Below are 19,618 nucleotides of genomic sequence, written 5' to 3' on the forward strand. Positions count from 1 at the left end.
CTCCTCCAGCCCCTTAACCATTGTAGTTGCTCTTCTCTGGACCCTTTCGAGTAGCACCGTGTCCTTCTTCATGTACGGCGACCAGTACTGGAAGCAGTATTACAGGTGAGGGCGTACCACAGCCTGGTACAGCGGCATGATAACCTTCTCTGATCTGTTTGTGATCCCCTTCTTAATCATTCCAAGCAACGGGGTGCTGAAAAGTTCTCAGGCCAATAAACCAACTTCCTAAATTCCTTGCTTTATTTTGCCACTGTAGCTGAAAAGAGTGCCACCTTATTTCGTTAAGTGCCAATTTGCAGAAATGAAATTCTCTGTTTTGACGTTGTTTCAGATCATTGATTGAACCATATCCACCTCATTCTCTTCTTGGTTGGGCTGAGAACATTTCAGCTCTCCCTTGTAGACTTATACTTGTCACAGTTTCAGGGCAAAAAGAGCATTAGAGTGTAGAGATTTGAACCGGGGACACCTAGTCCTTTTCCTGTAGCCACTCACTGACTGTAGTTAGCCTTTTCCACCTTCTGGAAGTATGACATGGAGGAGTCACAGCCTGTCCCTGTGCTCAGACACCTGTAGTCCCATCCCTTGTCCTTTGTCTCTTTTTTCTCTCCCCCGGCAGGCTGATAGTGGCGATTGGGGTTCTCCTGCTACTGTGTGGCATCACCTGTGCTTGCGTGAAATGCTGCTGCCTGCGTCAGCATCTGGCCGAAGCAGAGGCAGGAACAAGGGCCTATGAAGTGACAGTTATTGCCTTTGACCATGACAGCACCATCCAGAGCACTATTAGCTGTGAGTATTAGAAGCCAGATCTCAGGGGGGGGTCACACTGCAGCTCTGAGAGACCTTTTGTAGAAGGCTACAAAAGAGGAGTTGGTGGGGGCAGTGGGATGAATGGCTGATCTGCAAGTATCCTGGCTGTAAATGGGTACATGCTGCTTGTTCTGTTCTCACAGCTTATATTCTACTAGTCTTTAAGCCCGTTACATTAACGGGTGCTAGAATATGTATGTGTGTGTGTATTTCTTTCTTTCTCTCTCTCTCTCCTTAGCCTGTTTCTGTATTTCTTTCTTTCTGTCTTTCTTTTTCCTCGGCGGTCCACCACCACCCCTTGCCTGCTCCCCCTGTCCATTCTCCCTTCCTTTTTCTTCCCCTGTGTCCACCACCACCCCTTCACTGGTCCCCTTATCCAACAGCAGCCCTTCTCCCTTTGTTTTACCTCCCCCCCTGCCAAGCAGCACCTCTTTCTTGCTCCCCCTGTCCAGCAGTAGGCCTCCCTTCCTTTTTTTGCCCCCCCATCCATCAGCACCTCTTCCCCTGTCCAGCAGTACCTCTTTTCTGTTCCCCCTGTCCAGCAGTAGGCCTCCCTTCCTTTTTTTCCCCCCCCCCGTCCATCAGCACCTCTTCCCCTGTCCAGCAGTACCTCTTTTCTGTTTCCCCTGTCCAGCAGTACCTCTTTTCTGTTCCCCCTGACCAGCAGTAGGCCTCCCTTCCTTTCCCCCGTCCATCAGCACCTCTTCCCATGTCCAGCAGCAACCCTTACCTCCACCGACATCTGCCTAAAGCCGCCGCGGCCTGCAGGCACCGACAGCCTCTGCAGCCTACTCCCACTCCTTCCTCGCCGTCCGTCTGTCCCCCCCCCCCCCCTCCTGGGAAGCTTCGTTTCTGGCTTCGGCAGCCTCCTGTCTGTGGGCCGGCCGCCCGCGCCACAGCTCCTCTCTCGATCCCCGCCTGGTGCGGTTCGAGAGAGGAGCCGCGGCGGGTGGGTGAGGAGGGTGAGAAGATCCTGGCAGGTGCGCCTGTGCCCCTCCTCCCCCTCACCCTCCGAATCAGCGGCAGACTGCAAACCGCCAAATGCACCGAAGACGACCGCTGAGAAAGCTCCAGTCGCGCGCCTCCAGCCCCCGCATGCGCCCTGAGGTTTAGAATGTTGCCACAGAAGCACACCTCAGGGCGCCAGCGCTCACGAATTTTCAAGAGCGCATGCGCCTCTAGCATTTTATTATTATTGATGCACTTGTATTACACTGCTATCCTGTGGCAAGGGATTGTATTACATGGCCTTTAGAGTCTGTAATCTTTGACCCAATGTCAAGAGTGGCATATCTGCTTAAGTTCCCTCTTCCCATTACGTGATCTCTGTGACCCAGCAGGGCATCTTGGAAGCCTCCATTTCAACGAAGTCTAACCTAACCCTAAGTCAACTGTACAACTCAGGCCCTCTATAACTGCCTTTTAATTCCTTTCTATTCAATTGCTGTATAAATAAATCATTTTGGAAACTGAGTCGATACGCAGTGCTGAAGTGATGACAGTGTTTAACTTTCTGCTATAATGGCACTGCAACATGTGAAGCAAGGGCAGAACAACAGTAGATTTGGGATTGAAAGTTGGGTTTGCAGGTTGTCATAGAAGACACTGGTGAATTCAGTTCAAGAATTGTCTCTTCTATGTCTCGTCCCACAGCACTTCAATCTGTGTTTGGCCAAGCTGCCCGGAGGATCTTGGCTGTGGCTCATTCCCACAATTCTTCTCAGCTGTCTCCAGTTGTCTCCATGCCCACTGGCTTGGAGACCCCTCCCTGCTATGAAGAAGCCCTTCGAATGAGCAGGTTCACTGTGGCTCGGAGTACCGCTAAAACCCAGGAGTTGGCGACTGTCCTCGAGGAGAAAATGGAGACACCTGCTAAAGATCCAGTGCAAGAAGATAGCAAGAAGTTCTAATCCCAGCTATGTTACTTGACTCTGTGTGTGATTCTAGAAAAAGATGTTTTCCCATTTTTTCATCTGTAATCCCAAATTCTACCATTAACTCTCTTGGGTTAATGTCTCCAACAGGGTAGGGTTTGCATATATCATTACATGAATCAGCCTTATTCCCATTCCATACCAACTCGTGTATCCCGCAAATGTCAGCTAGGGCTTACACAATATTAGAATTACTACAGAGACATAGATAACCTAACGGATGTAGCGGTATATAAGAAATAAATTACATTACATTACATTACATATTATATAGATATTGCATGGAAGATATCAGGTAGAGGACTGCATGAGAATGGATCAATGGGCCAAAAAAGGCGAGTTTCCTGAATTAGAAGTATGTGAGTGTTTGTCGAAGTCTGCCCGGGAGGTTGTTCCAGATTCTGGGCCCCTGAAACTCGAAGGTGGTCTCAAAGAGAGCCTTCCTGCGAACATGGCGGATAGAGGGGGGTGGTAGTTTCCATCGTTGGATTGTCCTTGAGTTGTAGAAGGACTGTGTTTTCGCCGTAAATGACCTTATGTACCATGCATACTACCTTGAATTGGACCCTGCTTCTGACTGGCAACCAGTGTAGTTCCTTAAGGAGAGGTGTAACCCTCTCATATTTGGTCTTCTGTAAGTTTAGCCTTGCCGCTGTATTTTGAAACAATTGTAATCTCTTAAGGTCTTTCTCAGCAATACAGCAGTAGAGGGAATTATAGTAGTCAAGGTAGGGGAGGAGGACCGTTTGGGCTACTGTCCTGAAGTTTGTCAGACTCAAGGCTGATCTAATGGTTCTGAACTGTCTTAGGCGGAAGAACTTGACCAGTGAGCTGACCTGGTCTCTCATGGTTAGGTCCGAGTCGAGGATAGAAACATAGAAAATGACGGCAGAAAGGGCCACGGCCCATCAAGTCTGCCCACTCTAATGATCCACCCCCCTAATTTCTTCCATGAAGAGATCCCACATGCTTATCCCATTTTTTCTTAAAATCTGGCACGCTGCTGGCCTCGATTACCCCAAGGACTTTAGACGATCTGATAATGGCTATCTTATCTCCTGAGGCAAGGGTGAACTCTTGGTGGGGTGAAGTGTTTTGGTTGCCATAGTCTTCTGCTTATTTAGTTTGAGGAACCGCTGGTGGGACCATGTGCACAGGTCCTCTATTAGTGTGGAGATGTACTGAATCATATCTGAAAAAGAATCTTTTGCTACACATAGGAGGTAGATGTCATCTGCATTAGAGTAGGTGTGGACATGGGGACCAAGGTTTATCCTCCACAGAACTATTCAGTTAATGCTGGGATGGTGTCAAGGCGGAATAAGGATTTACCCAGTTAGTGGGCATTTTTATCCTGAATGCCTGAATAAAGTTAGGGCAGGTTTATCCAGGTAGTTATCTGGGCACATGTCAGAATATCATAGTCCAGATATTTAATAGCAGTTCCCAGATTAGGCCCATCAATGAATATCTCGGTCCAATTCAGGACACGACCATCAGCATCTTAAAAACCGCTGAGTGCCTTGGGCTGAATATCAGCCACTATATTTTTTGTCTCATCTCTAATCCCCAGCTCTGTCACTGACTGTGTAACCCTTGCAGACACCACTTTATCTTCCTTTACCCTCATCTCTAACCTGTGGATGTTATCGATTCTGTGTGTATGACCCAGGAGAGTCACTCTGTCTCCCCATGTCTGGACACCTATCCCAGAGACAGTTGTAGCTCTCTGAAGTCCTGTAGCAATTCATGTGAGACTGTCACTGTCACATTTTCTAAAGCACTTAATAAATCTTACATTTGCATCGTACACATACCGAGACTGCTGTGATTTAATACTGGAATGTTACCAACAGCTGCAGGCAGGGCGTTAAGAAAGCTTCTGTAGTACTGCAAAGAACCGCGAGATGTCAGCATTTCATGCAAAATAGAATCTGAGCTCGTCCCTCCTGGTGCTGAACCTGCTCTGGGATATTCTGCTCAAGCGTCACACAAGGGGAAAACTCCTTCACTCTTCACATATTCTGCCCACACATGTTTAAGGTGTTCTTTGGAGAGATTTGATTACCTCACACAGTTTGTCCTGCAGAGAGCCTTGCACGGTGGAAACACCACCAAATAACAGTTTTAGTGGATATGTTTTAGAAATGTTCATTTTTTTCCTTTCCTATTTTCTAATGGATTTCCTTTCTGAAATATGATTAAGTTGTGTGGCTGAGGGGTTAGAGCCACAGCCTGTGGGTTCAAATCCCTCGCTGCTCCTTGTGACCCTGGGCAAGTCACATAATCCCCTCATTGCCCCAGGTACAATAGATAGAGTTTGAGCCCACCGAGACAGAGAGGGAACTGCTTGAGTACCTGAATAAATGCATGTAAACCGTTCTGATCTCCCCTCGGAGAACGGTATAGAAAACTGAATAAATAAATAAATGATAAAGTACCTGAATTTAAACCACTTAGGATACAAGTGGAATATAAATAATAAAATAAATAAATAAACCGCTTTGATCCTTTTGGGCTTTATATGTGATTTTAATAAACATAAATCGTATATTAACAAGATTTCATGAAGCCGTGGGCGTAGGGAGAAGAGGCAATCCACCCCCTGGATTTCTTAGCCACCCTGCTTGTATGTTATCCTTCCTATTACTACCTCTGTTCCTTAGAAAGCTGTTGGTTAATGCAAACCCCTTGGAGAAATTCCTCACCACCCTCCCGTGTGCTGTAAGCTCCTGAGATAGGGGACCCTCCTCAAGCCCATATTCCTGTTCTTGTTTGCATGGCTTTTTTTTTTTTTTTTACAGCTACCAAGGTCACCCTTAGGAACCGCTCAGGGGACTTTCCCAGTGAGTCACCCAGTCACAAGACTTCTGCCACTCTCTGCCAAATAATCAAAGCAAGAGGAAGGGAAGCCAGCACAGGCAGTGTCATTCGAAGACTCCATGGGATGCATGCAGCTGCTGCTGAAAATAGCAGGGAGCCCAGGAGCGCAAGCATGGAGCAGCAACCCGGCTGTAAGGCTCTTTATTATGCTGCATAAGTAAAACAAATCCTGTCTCTCTCCCGTCCTCTGCATTCCTTATGAAGGAAAAAAGGGTGAGGGTGGGGCTTGCAAATGACCACACCCCTCTAGTGATGTCATAAAGCCCCTCCCTGCATCCATCTTATGAAGAAAAAAGGGCGAGGGTGGGCCTTGCAGATGACCACCCCCCTCCCTTCCCATTTTAAGGGCAGGATGCTGGTGATGTCATAAAGCCCCTCTTTTGTTACATTCCGGAAGGTTCCACAGAGGTGGGTGGGGCTTTAAATGGATGTGAGGGCTGACTCCTCCCCCTCTCCAGTAAAAAAAAGAAGAAGAAGGAGAATTGAGGGAAAAGGGAGAGGAGTGCGCAGGTTATGTGACTGTTCAGGGGAAGAGAAAGAGAGAGTGGACTGACGCAGAGACAAAGCTGAGCCCTGCAGGAGCAGCCATGAAGTTCCAGTACAAGGAAGATCATCCCTTTGAATACAGGAAGAAAGAAGGGGATAAAATCCGCAAGAAGTACCCCGACAGGGTCCCTGTAAGTAGGCTCTTTGTCTGGGTTGGCTTTTTCCAGCACAGACGTGAATCTGCAGAGCAAGGAGGGAGGGGAGGGATCCAGGAAAGGGAGGGTGATGCACAGAGCTGATGATTTTCTTCCTTTTCTTGAGACGAAGGGCCAAACTTTGCAGGAGAGCAGATGCTGATTGACTGAATGGCATGTAAATCTTTTCTCCCCACAACAACCCTATGAATCCAGCCCCTGCCTCAACTGAAAAGAATGATTTTATTTATTTTTTTTTTTAAACCTTACCTTATTTCCTTCTGAAGCTTTCATCTTCTGTTTTGGATTATATTTAAGGTTAAGACGAACATAAGAATAGCCATCTAGCCCAGTAGTCCGTCTTCACAGAGGCCAATCCAAGTCACAAGTACCTGGCAAAAACCCAAATAGTAGCAGCATTGCATGCCACCGATCCAGGGCAAGCAGTGGCTTCCCCCATTAATTGGAATGGCAGGAGGAAGGGTCTCATGGTTTTGTCTGCTCAGAGTAACTGAGAACTAGAGAGGGGGGATCGCAGCACTGGGAAGTGACCCTGAAAAATAACTGTGCTCTTTTCTTAGCAAGAATACATTTACATCTGCTAATTTAAGAATTACAAAGCTGTCTTGTCATCCATTCCCCCCCCAAAGAACGAATAAGTCATGTACGATGACCATGCCAGGTATAGGAGGGAGCGTGCACACTAGTGATTTTTGTCACACCATGACTGCTGTTTGGGGAGGGGGGAGGTGACCCTGGCCCATATCTCCAGACTGCATCACAAGAGGTTTGAAAGGTTCTGGGCTCAGCCTCCTTCACATTGCATCCAATGGAGAATATGCCCCGGTAGAGCCAGCAGAAAGCTCTTATTTGTCTGTTGCTCTCTTTCTGGCAGGTCATCGTAGAGAAAGCGCCCAAGTCCCGCGTCCCAGACTTGGATAAAAGGAAGTACTTGGTGCCCTCTGACCTCACAGGTAACAACCCCAGCCAATTCTGTCACAACAGGAACAGCCATCTTAGACTCGGCACGCGGCCAGTGTCTCATGCTCATTACAGAGCATCGCACGTGGCTCCTCACATTCCAGATGAGAGGCATTTCACGTTCGGCTGCTGACTGTCTCTATCCTCCCTCCTTTCTTTTTCTCTCTCTGCTCCAGTCGGACAGTTCTACTTCCTTATCCGGAAGCGGGTTCACCTGCGGCCCGAGGATGCGCTCTTCTTTTTCGTCAACAACACCATTCCCCCAACCAGCGCCACCATGGGTCAGCTCTATGAGGTAAGGCAACTCAGCGCACCATGCTCTGCAGAATGTGAACCCATGGCCATTAGCGGGGTGAGATTTATAGACAGCAATTACGTTCTCTCTCTCTCTCTCTGCCAGGACAACCATGAGGAAGATTTCTTCTTGTATGTGGCATACAGTGATGAAAGCGTTTATGGGAAGTGACCACCTGCCAGTGGATGGGAAATGTGAGGTGGATTTCAGGAGTGAGAGACGAGGAAGGAAAGAGCATTGAGGATAGTTCACAGCACAAGTTTCTACAAAGATCTGGTTCCACTGCTCTCCATGGTCCTTTCCCATCCCAAAGATACAACTGGGAGTTGGGGCACTCGGAAAAGGTTTAACTGGATCAGCTGTTTCTGCTTACAAGCCCCAAAATCCAGATGTCCAGTTTAGCTATTATTTCCTGACGATTATTTAAGCATTGTACATCATTTTAGTTGCGGGGTATCTAACCTTTAGATAATTGTCAAGATTAGAAGGCTGGACATTTTCTGAGAGCAATTTGCATAGTTTGACTATCTCATCATTATCTTTCCATGGCATACAAGGGGATAGCAGAAAAAAAAACTAGGTAGTCTGCATTCAAGGTCAATGAAGAAATATAGTCCTTCTTAACTGAAAATATGATCATTTATTAATGCTTAAAAATGAAGCCTCATTCTATCCACCCCCTATCTTCCAAATCTCTGGTCATCTGGTGATGGAACTTTCATCCCTAGAAATTTAGGTGGAAAAGCAAAAAAGATATTTGAAAACCCTGGGGTCTGCAGAGCTCAATTCCTTTCATGCATAAGATGGAGCAGATTTTTCTTGTTTCATCGGATAATTAGAACTACCTGCTGGAGCAGATAGCCAAAACGTGTACAGAACTGAGTAACCTTTTTTCTCCTGTTGCCATTTATGCAAAACATTTTACTTCACTTACATTCCTTCAAAGATATTTTTAAAACTTGATGAACTTTTTAAGGTTCCTTCTCCATAGCTGTTCGCATAGGTATGATTTGGGGTAAACTGGTCTTTGGGGGTGTGGAGAAGGGGGTTATCGTGCAGACATCAACACGTATAATGCATGAAAACAGCCATCTCGGGGAACGAGATCTCATAGTATGTTAAGGAGATATCAAATTTGTAAAGCTTGAATACCTTTAATTCCTAAATAGTAGTATTAATGTGATTTAAATCAAAAGTGTTAGAGGCAAAATAAAGAACGGGGACCTACAAATCGGATCAAAATATGAGGAGACAACAGAACAAGGGACTTGTCTGGCTAATATTTTGAGAAGACTGTCATTCTCTGGACCATGGTTTAGATGAAATTCTCCTTGTTTCTTCCCTAATATTTTCTAATGATGCTCCTTCTCCAATCCAGGACTGACTGGCTATGTTTCCTCTTAAGGTGCTTAAGAGTCCACTACCCATGTCACTTCCACTGGGGATATTGTCTGCCCTGTACGATTCAAACCTCAAGATTTCGGCAGTACTCCTAATGGTAGGAAGTGGGCAGCAGACGGTGGAAAGGTTGAATAGAAGGGGAAGAGGCCTTCTCTGCAGTGCAGCCCTTGCGGGGGAAGCTGAGGGTTAGTGATTTCAGGAATTTGTTTTCACTTTTTCTTTGCCGCTGGAAATGTAAAAGAGAATGTTCTTTAAAAATGGCTTTTTTTCCAACTTCCTGAACAGATATCGACCAGTGATTGATTAGCTGCTATTCGTCTTACCATCTCAAAGATGTTCTCATCATTTTTTTTCTGTATTCATAGTTATTTAAACATGTATATAAATATTTCTTTTGTTGAGACATTTTACATTTCTGCCATCTGTTCTGCTAATGAATGGTAGGCAATTCCTTGTAAATCAGAAAAAAATGGTTTTATTGTGTGAAATAAAGGTAAAAGAAGATATCAGTGCTTCCTGTTTAAAAAAAAAAAAAAAAGGTGTTGCAGATGGATATCAACCCTTCCTGGGTTGGCATAAATGTGCTAAAGTTATTTGATTGAGACCATATGCAAGACTGGAGATTCAGAGGCAACCCTGGGTCAGACATAGGCATTTTTGTCAAAGTGTTTGGGGAGGCCTCGACCTGGTTTCCGATCCGTGCTGCTGACTGGGCCCTTTTCCCTTGATGACATTACAGAGGTGGCACCGTTGTAGGAGTAGATGATCCTGTAACAAATTCAAACATGCCGAGTATTACTGCAGAGTCCAGCTTCTTGCTTAGAGCAAAGAAAGTCAGAGGAGTCTACTGCCCACCTCGATCACAGACTGTCTTCCTTACAGCTCAGCACTACGACTATTAGTTCTTTCTAGAGCGCTGTACAGAGTCACAAAGGAGACAGTTCCTGCTCGAATGAGCTTACGAGACAGACAAACAGGATGCCAGGCTAGGGGTTGGTTAAACTGCTGGCCACTCTGGTTTCCTGTCTTGGACCATGGAGATCCCACTCTCTTTAGCATGGTCATTGACAATGGGTGAATACGAAGAGAGGTTGAGATTGATTGTTTGCTGGCATGGAAGACACAGGTGCAGAAAGCATTCAATTGAATTCTAATAAGACCATTAAGTATTTTGCTGCAATGCAGAAAAGCAAAGAGTGGCTTAGGACATACGCATGAGGTGAGAAATTTTTCATAAATACCTTGGTTTTCTTTTTCTCTAAACAGAATAGTCATGGCAATAATGTGCTTGTGTCCGAACAAAATTAAAGTGCCAGGCCAGCACACATCTGAGGCGGTTGTCATGTGAGGCCCAAATCTATAGCTAGAATACTACACACGTGTGCTGGCTCTTTTATTTTCTTCAGACGTGTGCCCAAGAATCTTAGACCCTCGTCTATCAAACTGCGATAGGGGAGTCGCGCTGAATGGCTCATTGAGCTCCTATGAGCATCGGGGGCAGTGCGGCTCCCCGCGCTAAAAACTGCCATTGCAGCTTGATAGACGAGGGCCTTAGTTTACCGCTGAACCTTTATGTGGATGTGTCTGGCAAGCGTCCCTGACAAGTGCACAAATCCTGTAAACATAAAATTAGCTTTTTGTGTAGCACAGTTGAAGCTCAGCTGTCTACATGACTTTCAATTGACCCCTATATGTATGACTTTGGGGGAGTCATTTTATCTTCCTGTGGCTATGTGACTTAGGAGGGGGATTAATTTGTCTCGCTGGGTCTCAGCTCTAATTCTTAGTTCTGTCACAGACTCCACGTGATAAGGGAGGAGTCACTATTTTATGTATCTAATACTACTACTAAAAATAATTTCTATTGCTCTGAAAGGCATATGCAGCGTTGTACATCTAACATTCAATAGACGGTCCCTGCTCAGAAGAGCTTACAATCCTTCTCCAAAGCAGTTCATGAAACCAGGCACTGTAGATTCCACTCCAGCTATGGTTGTATGTGTTTATTTGTAAAGAATATTTGATGGAACCCCCCCCAAAACCCCAAATGAAACAAAGGCATGCTCCTTAAATCTGTATCCATTACTGCCTTTTATCTGATGCAATTCTTCCTGAGCACTTTTCAATCTTGTTGTGCAATATTAGGAAGATTAATTACTTTACCTGGGACTCCTGCGCTCTTCCATCATGGAGAAGCAGAAGGCTGCACCCCCAGTAAGGCACAGTGAGGAGCCCCCCCAGCCGATGAAGAGTGCTGCACCCAGCTCATACTTCTGCTCCAGAAAAGTGGGGTCAAAGAACTCGGAGGTGATGCGATGTGCGTAGAGAGAGACCCCGGACATGGCACAGAGACCTGGGGGTTGGAGAGGGACAAGGAATCAGTGTTAACTATACCTCCACTTCTGTTTATCCTGTTCTGAGGGGATGGATTCCATCTTTAAAACTCATACATGCGTGAAATAGCACCCTGGAATTAGGGAAAAGGCAGGTAAAGCACTCTTCTTTAAACATGGGGGGTGGGGGGGGGGAGAGAGGCTCCGTTTAATAACTTCTGAACATCCCAGAGAATGACTCCAGGTGAAAGATTCTCTGCATATTTGATCTTCAAACACAAGGGTCATTCTCTTAAGGATCACCTAGTTTTAGGTAGTAGAAAAGTGTGCCAAGGTCAGTACTCCAGTATTTATGAGCATATCTGGGTACTTCTGTAAATGACTTCTTATGGAATACTAACTAGAGGAAAGTGTCTGCCACTCTTCAATGGTACATACTTCGCCAATGAGTGTGCGCATGGGTGGAGTTTGAGCAGAGCTCACTTGTATACAGATAACAGCGTTCTCTATTATATCATGTAAGAGACAATCCCTGTTCAATAGAGCTTACATACATACATGCAGATATGGACATTTACACCCCTATAGGTCACACCTAGAGAAGCACGCAGTCTCTGCCATGCCTGTGTTCTGGAAAGAAAAGTAGATGCCACTTTTACATTATATAATGGGCTTAAAATAAGCAGCACGGTGCGTTGTTACAGGGACAGCTACGCCCGAGACTGCATGTTTTCTGCGCACTTCATTTTATAAGACCCTCTTGCTGGCTAAGCATACTATACACACATGAATTAGGAGCAAGCACTTATGCCAGCCAAGGAACTAATGCGTGTGCACCTAAAAGCTAGGGCTGGAATCTCGTAAACAGGTGCTGGGAAAGATTGGCACTCAACTGTTTTTTAAAGGGCACGCACCCCTTGCGTAGCACCGATTCCCATGGCCTAACTTTGGGTGCCAGCCATAAAATTACACCTGCTGAAACCTGGTCTAAATGCTGGCTCCCAAGCTGGCACACTGAACCATTATACTGTAGAAACGCGTGCAACTTTTCAGGAATGCCAATGGCCACACCCCATGTTGAGCTGAGTGCTAAGAGACTTGGACACCAGGCATTATAGAATACATAGAAACATAGAAGATGACGGCAGATAAGGGCCATAGCCCATCAGGTCTGCCCACTCTACTGACCCACCCCCAAGTCTACTATCCTAGGGATCCCACTCCTGGTGACAGGTTCCCTAAGCTTAACCCTCTAAGGGATCCCACATGGGTATCCCATTTGCTCTTAAATTTTCGCACGCTGTTTGCCTCGATCACCTGCACCGGGAGCTCGTTCCAAGGATCAACCACTCTCTCGGTGAAGAAATATTTCCTGGTGTCGTCGTGAAATCTCCCGCCCCTGAGTTTGAGCGGATGCCCTCTTGTGGCTGAGGGTCCTTTGAGAAAGAGAATCTCTTCTTCCATCGCGATACGGCCGGTAATATACTTAAACGTCTCGATCATGTCTCCTCTCTCCCTACGTTCCTCGAGTGAGTACAGCCGCAAATTTTTCAGCCTTTCCTCGTACGATAGATCCTTGAGCCCCGAGACCATCCTGGTGGCCATCCGTTGCACCAACTCTACTCTCAGCACATCTTTTCGGTAGTGTGGCCTCCAGAATTGCAAATGAGGCCTCACCATGGTTCTGTATAATGGCATTATGACTTCAGGCTTCCGGCTGATGAAACTCCTGCGGATGCAACCTAACAACTGTCTTGCCTTAGATGAAGCCTTCTCCACATGATCAGCACTTTTCATGATCATATGGAGAAGGCTTCATCTAAGGCAAGACAGTTGTTAGGTTGTATCCGCAGGAGTTTTGTCAGCCGGAAGCCTGACGTCATAATGCCATTATACAGAACCATGGTGAGGCCTCATTTGGAATATTGTGTGCAATTCTGGAGGCCACACTACCGAATACTGCATGTACCAAAGCCATTAAGCCTCAATGATTGCTTGTTAGCGACCAATTTAGGCCGTCTTTTACAAAGCCCATTACTGTGGCGGCCTGCGATAATCTCGCTGAAGTCCATTGGGAATTCATGGGCTTTGGTGCCATTGCCACGTGGCTTTATAAAAGGGGGGTAAGTTTATTATTTATTTATTGGGATTTGACCACCGTTATGAAGAGAGTCACCGATTATAGCAAGTATAAAGCAATGCAAAACTTCCCGTTTTGTTAATGGCACTGTGCATACATCTTACCATATACAGAATCCGGGGAATAAACACATATTTTCAAAATGAATTGAGGCAGAATTTTGGCAAGTGCACACATACACACTATTTGCCATTATTCTAGTGAGATGTGTGCATTCTCAGCACAGAACCTGGTGCGTACTTTGTAGAATAAGAAAGTAAGACTAGCCTTACTGGGTCAGACTCATGATCCATCAAGCCCAGTATCCTGCCTCCAACAGTGGCCAACCCAGGTCAAAAGCAGAAACCCAAAAGAGTGGCAACATTCTATGGTACCAATCCCAGGGCAAGCAGTGGTTAGGTTTATTATTCATTTGATACCTCGCCAATGGAAAAGGCTTCTCTCATGTCTTATTTAGTTTCTACGTACATCCGGGATCCATGCCTAAATCTGAGTAACCTTTATACTGTCTGGGGGCATATGTCTGAAGGTCAGTTTGGTTTATGAGGGCTGCAATTTAAGCGTAGACTTGTGAGGTAGCTCACTGAAAATGCATTGAATCCTAGGACTCTTAAAATTCTGCACAGTGCATTTTCATAGCATGTAAACCATGAGTATCTACCCATCTTTCTCTCTCTCTTTCACTCTCACACACCTCACCCCTGCTCCTCACTTACCACAGAGTATGAAAACAATTCCTGCAAAACAAGTGATCTTCGCTTTGGTGGAATCGGAGCCCCCGATCTTGGTGCATTTCATCCCCACCAGGGAAAAAATAGATCCGAAGAACCCCAGACTGACGGCAGCAATCATAAGACCCCTGCAGGCCTGGATGTACCCTAGGGATAGAGACAGTCCAGACATCAGAGGGAGGCTAGAGAGAGGACTGCGGTGGATCAGACAACAACCAAGGCTGGACGAGGGAAAGATGTCCTTGGGAGATGAAAGAACAGCCAGGTCCAGAGAAGGTAGGAAAGGTATCTATGGTGGATCAGTCATGGATGATGAAGCTAGAGGGGATGGTGGCAGGTCTTAGAGCAGCCAGGGCTGATGGAAGATGGCGATGTGACTTCAGGAGTTGAGAAAGCCGCCAGAGCCCAAGGAGAATGAAGATGGCAGGAGACCGACTATAGGTGATCAGAGAAGGCTAGAAAAGGGACTGCACAAATTGAGAAGGCAGTCAGAGCAGGAGAAATAGGTGAGAACATTTCAGAGAGTAGCCAAAGCTGGAGGATAGCAAAGTGAGCGGAGAGCTGCTGCTGGCCGAATATTGACCCCCCTATGATATATGTTACTGACTGCCACTGGTATTATCCCTGGATATTCTGTGCTGAGCTCTGTTCAGGCTTCAGTGTTGAATCTTTGTTTATTAGGGGGGGGGGGGGTTGAGCCAGCTAGCACATAAAGATAGGACTGTGATTTCTGTAGTCACATTTGTGTGCTAAACCTGGCCAGTCAGTGCTGACTGTGTCCCCAGAACATTCCCAACTAAGCCGGTTTTCCTTAGGTGCTAACCGGTCGTTTTCAGCTAAGATAATCTGTTAAGTGCACTGAAAATGACAGGATAGCTGTGAATATCTGACCGTGGCTGCTTCTGCTTGGTTAAATTATAGTAAATGTCGACAGATAAGGACCTAAAAACTCCAGTGAGAAATCAGTGCATAGATTCAGTATGAGTCGCGTGAACTAAAGAAAGCTGACCCTGAACTGAACAGCGGGACGCTAGTCAGATAAGCACTACTTCATTTTTTGTTTGTTTTAGTGCCAATGTATTACACATACTAAAATCTATATAAATATAAAAATAATGATATTTAATATTGGAAGTTGTCTGGCCAATGACTGAAGCAAATAGAGGAGCTTCTTTTATAGCCAAAGGAGACAACTTCTGAGGCCTTTTTCTTCCAACATCGATTGACTGTGGTTGGAACATACAAATAAGCGCTTATTTCTCACTGGAGTTTTTTGATTTATATTTGTATTTTGCTACTCCAGACTCCAGTCCCTCTAATCATAGGGTTTTTGTAATGACAGATAAGGACCTGCATGGTCCATTCAGGCTGCCTGGCAGGGTGGCCAGAGTTGAATCTGGCACAGGTTTCACTTTTTCATGATTAAACACTGGCATACTTTAATCTCTGTCTCTCCCTGCCAATTTTGGGGCACAGACTGTATTAGTGTGCCTGGCACCAGTCCTACTTCCCAACTACAAATAGGAGCCTTTCTGATATATTAATTACTGGGATTTCTAGAAGCTCTGAGCTCCCAATCCCAGGAAACATTTCCTTTCTGGAAAACTTTACTCCCTGACTGCTGTAATTTAGGAAGGCTATTTAGGTGTTAATTAACTCATTAAAGGCACTGGTGCATGGGGCAATTAACCCTGAGGAATCTATGAAGTTTGATTTATGGGATGTCTCCCAGGGAGAACAAAAAACTCTTAAGCAAAGAAAATTAGAGGGCGGAGACAGAGGGTGAGAAAGGGGACCCACACTTTCCTCAGTTCTTGATCAGTGTACTCAATGTTTAAAGAGACCTGGTTGGCATCAGAGTATGGGTTAATCCTTGTTACAAGAATGCTTTCCTTTTAGACCAGGGGTGTCAAAGTCCCTCCTCGAGGGCCGCAATCCAGTCGGGTTTTCAGGATTTCCCCAATGAATATGCATGAGATCTATTTGCATGCACTGCTTTCATGTATGCTAATAGATCTCATGCATATTGATTGGGGAAATCCTGAAAACCCGACTGGATTGCAGCCCTCGAGGAGGGACTTTGACACCCCTGTTGTAGATACATCTGTCACACTCTCTTGATCCTAGTGCAGGGGTCCTCGAGAGCCGGAGCCAGGTCAGGTTTTTAGGATAGCCACAATGAATATGTATGAGATGGATTTGCATGCACTGCCTCCTTGAGATGCAAATCTATCTCATGCATATTGATTGTGGATATCCTGAAAACCTGACCTGGCTCCGGCTCTCGAGGACCGGAATTGCCTTCTCCTGTCCTAGTGCATCTCTTGCTTTGGTAGCATTCTCTTTTATTCCCTTTATAAAAACACCCTTTAAGATCTTTCATGCATCTTCCTAGCCCCTGCAATTATAGCAAATCCCTAATAGATAACCAATTGATATACGCAGAGAAGAGACACAGTGTGGCAAACACAGTTTCTCTTTATGTCCAATATCTGGCTTTCTTATCTATTTAGGTAGGACCGGGTAACTTGCTGTCCTAAGCTTAAAAGGTCAATATAATATGTGTGCAGTCCACCTTGGCCCCTGCAGAAAGCGTCTAGATACTTTCTGAACAGTCGTTCACTTTTCTAAACAAAATGTGCGCGTTTAGCAGTCTACTGGGATTTTGTTGTTGCTTTTGGAAGTATATTTGCAGTTGATGCTTTTGTATATCAACCAGGATATGTCTTTCTGCACCATAACCCCAGGCCTAGCTCTGCCTTAATGAAGTGTGCTGCACACTTAGCTCCTACAATGACAAAAAAAAGCCCGACACCCAGGAAGTGCCTGTTTTGTGAACGACTAGCCCAGTAGGTTAGAGAGTGGGCTGAGAGGGTTCAAATTCAGCTTTATTCACTGAAACTCTGGAAAATCACTTTCTTTCCCATTGCCTCAGGTACCCATTTCGATTTTAAGCGCACATGAATAATTATCACCATTGTACAGTGCTGTGTGAATCCAGTAATGCTATACAACTGGTGTTATTATCACTAAGCATCGTTCCATTGCCTGGCAGCATCAGTTTCGAGTACAACACATCTTTTTCCATTCAGGTGTCACCCTGATTTGTCCCAACATGCAGAAAAGCAATTGAAATCAGTAAAAGCAGCAGCAAACAGATGATTGATCCTTACATACCATCCAACGCCAGCATGGAGGGGAAGTCCTTACAGTTGGAGACCCCAGTGGAATCGGTCACACAGGTTTTCCAGAGATTGGACCAAAAGGTGGCTGTGGTGATGACTGTGCCATCGATGGTGGAAACCTTCCAGTAGTCTGTGGGCAGAGTGGAGCAAACCAGAACCCAGCCCGAGATAGTGAGGACAAAAGCCAGAATCTCACATGTCATACGCGCCATGGCTGAGGGAAACACAGGTGCCAAGAGCTTAAAGTCCCGTGCCCTTCAGTGACTGCCCGCCTTCTGCTGGGGAGATGGTGGAGGTGTTTAGAAGGGTGGTGGTGATGGAAGCTAACTTCCAGCCCCCTCTCTCCTCTGTCCTTCCCCTCCCTACATCACACATTGCTGGTTCACTTTGAAATAGGTTTCCACACTCCATTAGGCAGGGAGGAAAGGAAACGTAGGGAGACTATACTGTGTACTAGTTTGTGAGTGAAATGTGCATGAAGCAAAAAGTATGATGTATGTGCTGGTGATATAAATTTCTATTTCTGTGCTTTCTTCGAGATCACTGAAAACCATCCTGCCTACCTCTGTGACTAATTCATACTCCCTTTGGGTTTTTCTCCCAAGAGATTTTTAATTCGTAAACTCTTTTCTTTCTATCCTGACCACAACAATCTGTTTCTCGCTTCCTTTCCATCTCTCTCTAGAGACGTAACACTCTACATCTCCTAGGCACACCCTTTGATCAGGGGACTCAGCCTGGCCTCACTGCCTTCTATTTTGAAAAACATTTGCTCCCCTAGCGCTCCAGGCCTCCATCTCCTTTGCCATTTGTGTGTATCCATTCCAAGTGTCCCAGAATAATCCTACTGGTTCTAAAAAAATGTCTGCAGTCATCATTTCTCTGGAGAATCGAGCGAATCTGAGAACCCGAGCAGCACTGAAACCTCTTAGGAGAAAAGAGTTGCCACCATATACTGTATGTGAACTCCTCATTTTCTGTAAGCCACCTCGGGCTTTCCATTACTCACTCTTGATACTTTTTGGTACCTGTAGGTTTGACTTCTGGGAGATTGGATAGGTCAATTGGTCTTTATGATTTCAAATGGAAGAAACCTGAATTACAAAATTCAAAATACACTGTGCAAACAATTGCAAAAACCTGACATGGCCTTTCGTTCCTAGAAGGGTGAGTCACTTGGCAACTCTGTGACTCCAACTCAGGCCTCCTTGGTTATTTAATTAACTCATTAAGGGACATTAAGCACTAGGAATATGCAAAGCCCTTGGATTTATTCTGAACTCCCCAAAGGAGGACCCCAAAACCTACTGCCCCAAGTTATATATCCTAAAAGGGACTAAAGGGCAAGAGGAAGGTGCAAGGAGGTAGGGCTAAAGGAAAGGGAGTGAGTGAGAATTCCTAGTATCTCAGCTGTTGGAATGAGATTTCTTCTCTATGGAAACATAGGTAACATGTCACTCCTTTTCTGATTAAATCTCACTGGCTCCCAATTAACCATCGTATTACTTTCAAAATTTTACTCTTAGTATTTAAAACCCTTTCCACTAATGAACCTCAATTCATTGATAAATTACTTATGCCTTATAGCACGCCACGTTCTCTCCGGTCCACTAATCAAAAGCTCATAGTGGTCCCCTCTTTGAAAGTTATTGGAACTCGACGACATGATATGTTTTCAGTGATGGCTCCGCAACTTTGGAACACTTTGCCTCAGCATGTAAGAGAGGAAAATGATTTGAGTTATTTTAAAAGTAACTTAAAGAGTTTCCTTTTTAAAGATGCTTTTAATCTTTAAATTATGTTCAAATTTTACATTAGTTTCCTTCCAGGTTTCCACTTTTCTCTCCCTAATGTTCAAAGCATTGAATTGGAATTCTGTCCCTTTTTACCTCGTGTATTGATTAGTCTGTTGGTCTAACCCCACCATTTTAAATGGGATGTCTAAATATATGCTTATATTTTTTTATTAATGTTGTGTTTCGCTTAGTAAATTTAAATAAATGATTTATCAAATTAAAATGAAACTTGAACTTGAAACTTCAGATCCTCTGAGTAGAGAAAAAGCAAGCTGTACAAGTCAGAAAACTTCTTTGACCCAAACTTAGAAACTGTACAGAATAACCAGACCCTGAATTTAAAAATAAGATCAGTTTTTGAAATGACGTGCTTCTTCCATTTTGCGTTTCTTATGCATTTTTTTGAAGTTGATCAAAGCTGTATTGGGAAGTGTAGAGTGGATAAG

The 19,618-nt window shown here is 45.1% G+C and overlaps 4 protein-coding genes across 13 annotated transcripts in view; 2 read left to right on the forward strand and 2 right to left on the reverse strand.

The window, feature by feature from the left end:
- TMEM52B (transmembrane protein 52B) overlaps positions 1-4,557 on the forward strand; it is a 23,582-nt gene extending 19,025 nt beyond the window's left edge. For all 8 annotated transcript variants that reach the window (XM_033925636.1, XM_033925637.1, XM_033925638.1 and 5 more), the window contains 2 exons: positions 623-792; positions 2,467-4,557. In XM_033925636.1, coding sequence (XP_033781527.1) covers positions 623-792; positions 2,467-2,723 — 427 coding nt within the window. In that variant the 3' untranslated portion in view covers positions 2,724-4,557. The remainder of the gene's footprint in view (positions 1-622; positions 793-2,466) is intronic.
- The window catches only part of LOC117350906 (keratin-associated protein 5-4-like), a 27,240-nt gene extending 20,440 nt beyond the window's left edge, over positions 1-6,800 (reverse strand). The window contains exon 1 of the mRNA XM_033925642.1: positions 6,581-6,800. Within this exon, the coding sequence (XP_033781533.1) occupies positions 6,581-6,604 (24 nt within the window). The 5' untranslated portion in view covers positions 6,605-6,800. The remainder of the gene's footprint in view (positions 1-6,580) is intronic.
- Positions 6,048-9,493, forward strand: GABARAPL1 (GABA type A receptor associated protein like 1). The gene is made up of 4 exons (XM_033925644.1): positions 6,048-6,307; positions 7,206-7,284; positions 7,468-7,586; positions 7,692-9,493. The coding sequence occupies exons 1-4, from the start codon at positions 6,218-6,220 to the stop codon at positions 7,755-7,757; spliced, it is 354 nt and encodes a 117-aa protein (XP_033781535.1). The 5' UTR covers positions 6,048-6,217; the 3' UTR covers positions 7,758-9,493.
- LOC117350904 (claudin-10-like) lies at positions 7,973-17,643 on the reverse strand. Of its 3 annotated transcripts, XM_033925628.1 has the most exons (5): positions 17,369-17,643; positions 14,177-14,338; positions 11,151-11,340; positions 9,843-10,161; positions 9,623-9,755 (listed from the first exon to the last, which is right to left on the reverse strand). In XM_033925628.1, the coding sequence occupies exons 1-4, from the start codon at positions 17,586-17,588 to the stop codon at positions 9,864-9,866; spliced, it is 870 nt and encodes a 289-aa protein (XP_033781519.1). In that variant the 5' UTR covers positions 17,589-17,643; the 3' UTR covers positions 9,623-9,755; positions 9,843-9,863. The 3 variants fall into 3 exon arrangements, with proteins under 3 accessions (XP_033781521.1, XP_033781519.1, XP_033781520.1); XM_033925630.1 differs by lacking the exon at positions 9,843-10,161 and having other exon boundaries at positions 7,973-9,755; XM_033925629.1 differs by lacking the exon at positions 14,177-14,338.
- Between the last annotated feature and the right edge of the window lie 1,975 nt (positions 17,644-19,618).

Source organism: Geotrypetes seraphini, chromosome 16 (genome assembly GCF_902459505.1).
Source record: "Geotrypetes seraphini chromosome 16, aGeoSer1.1, whole genome shotgun sequence".
Lineage (NCBI taxonomy): Eukaryota > Metazoa > Chordata > Amphibia > Gymnophiona > Dermophiidae > Geotrypetes > Geotrypetes seraphini.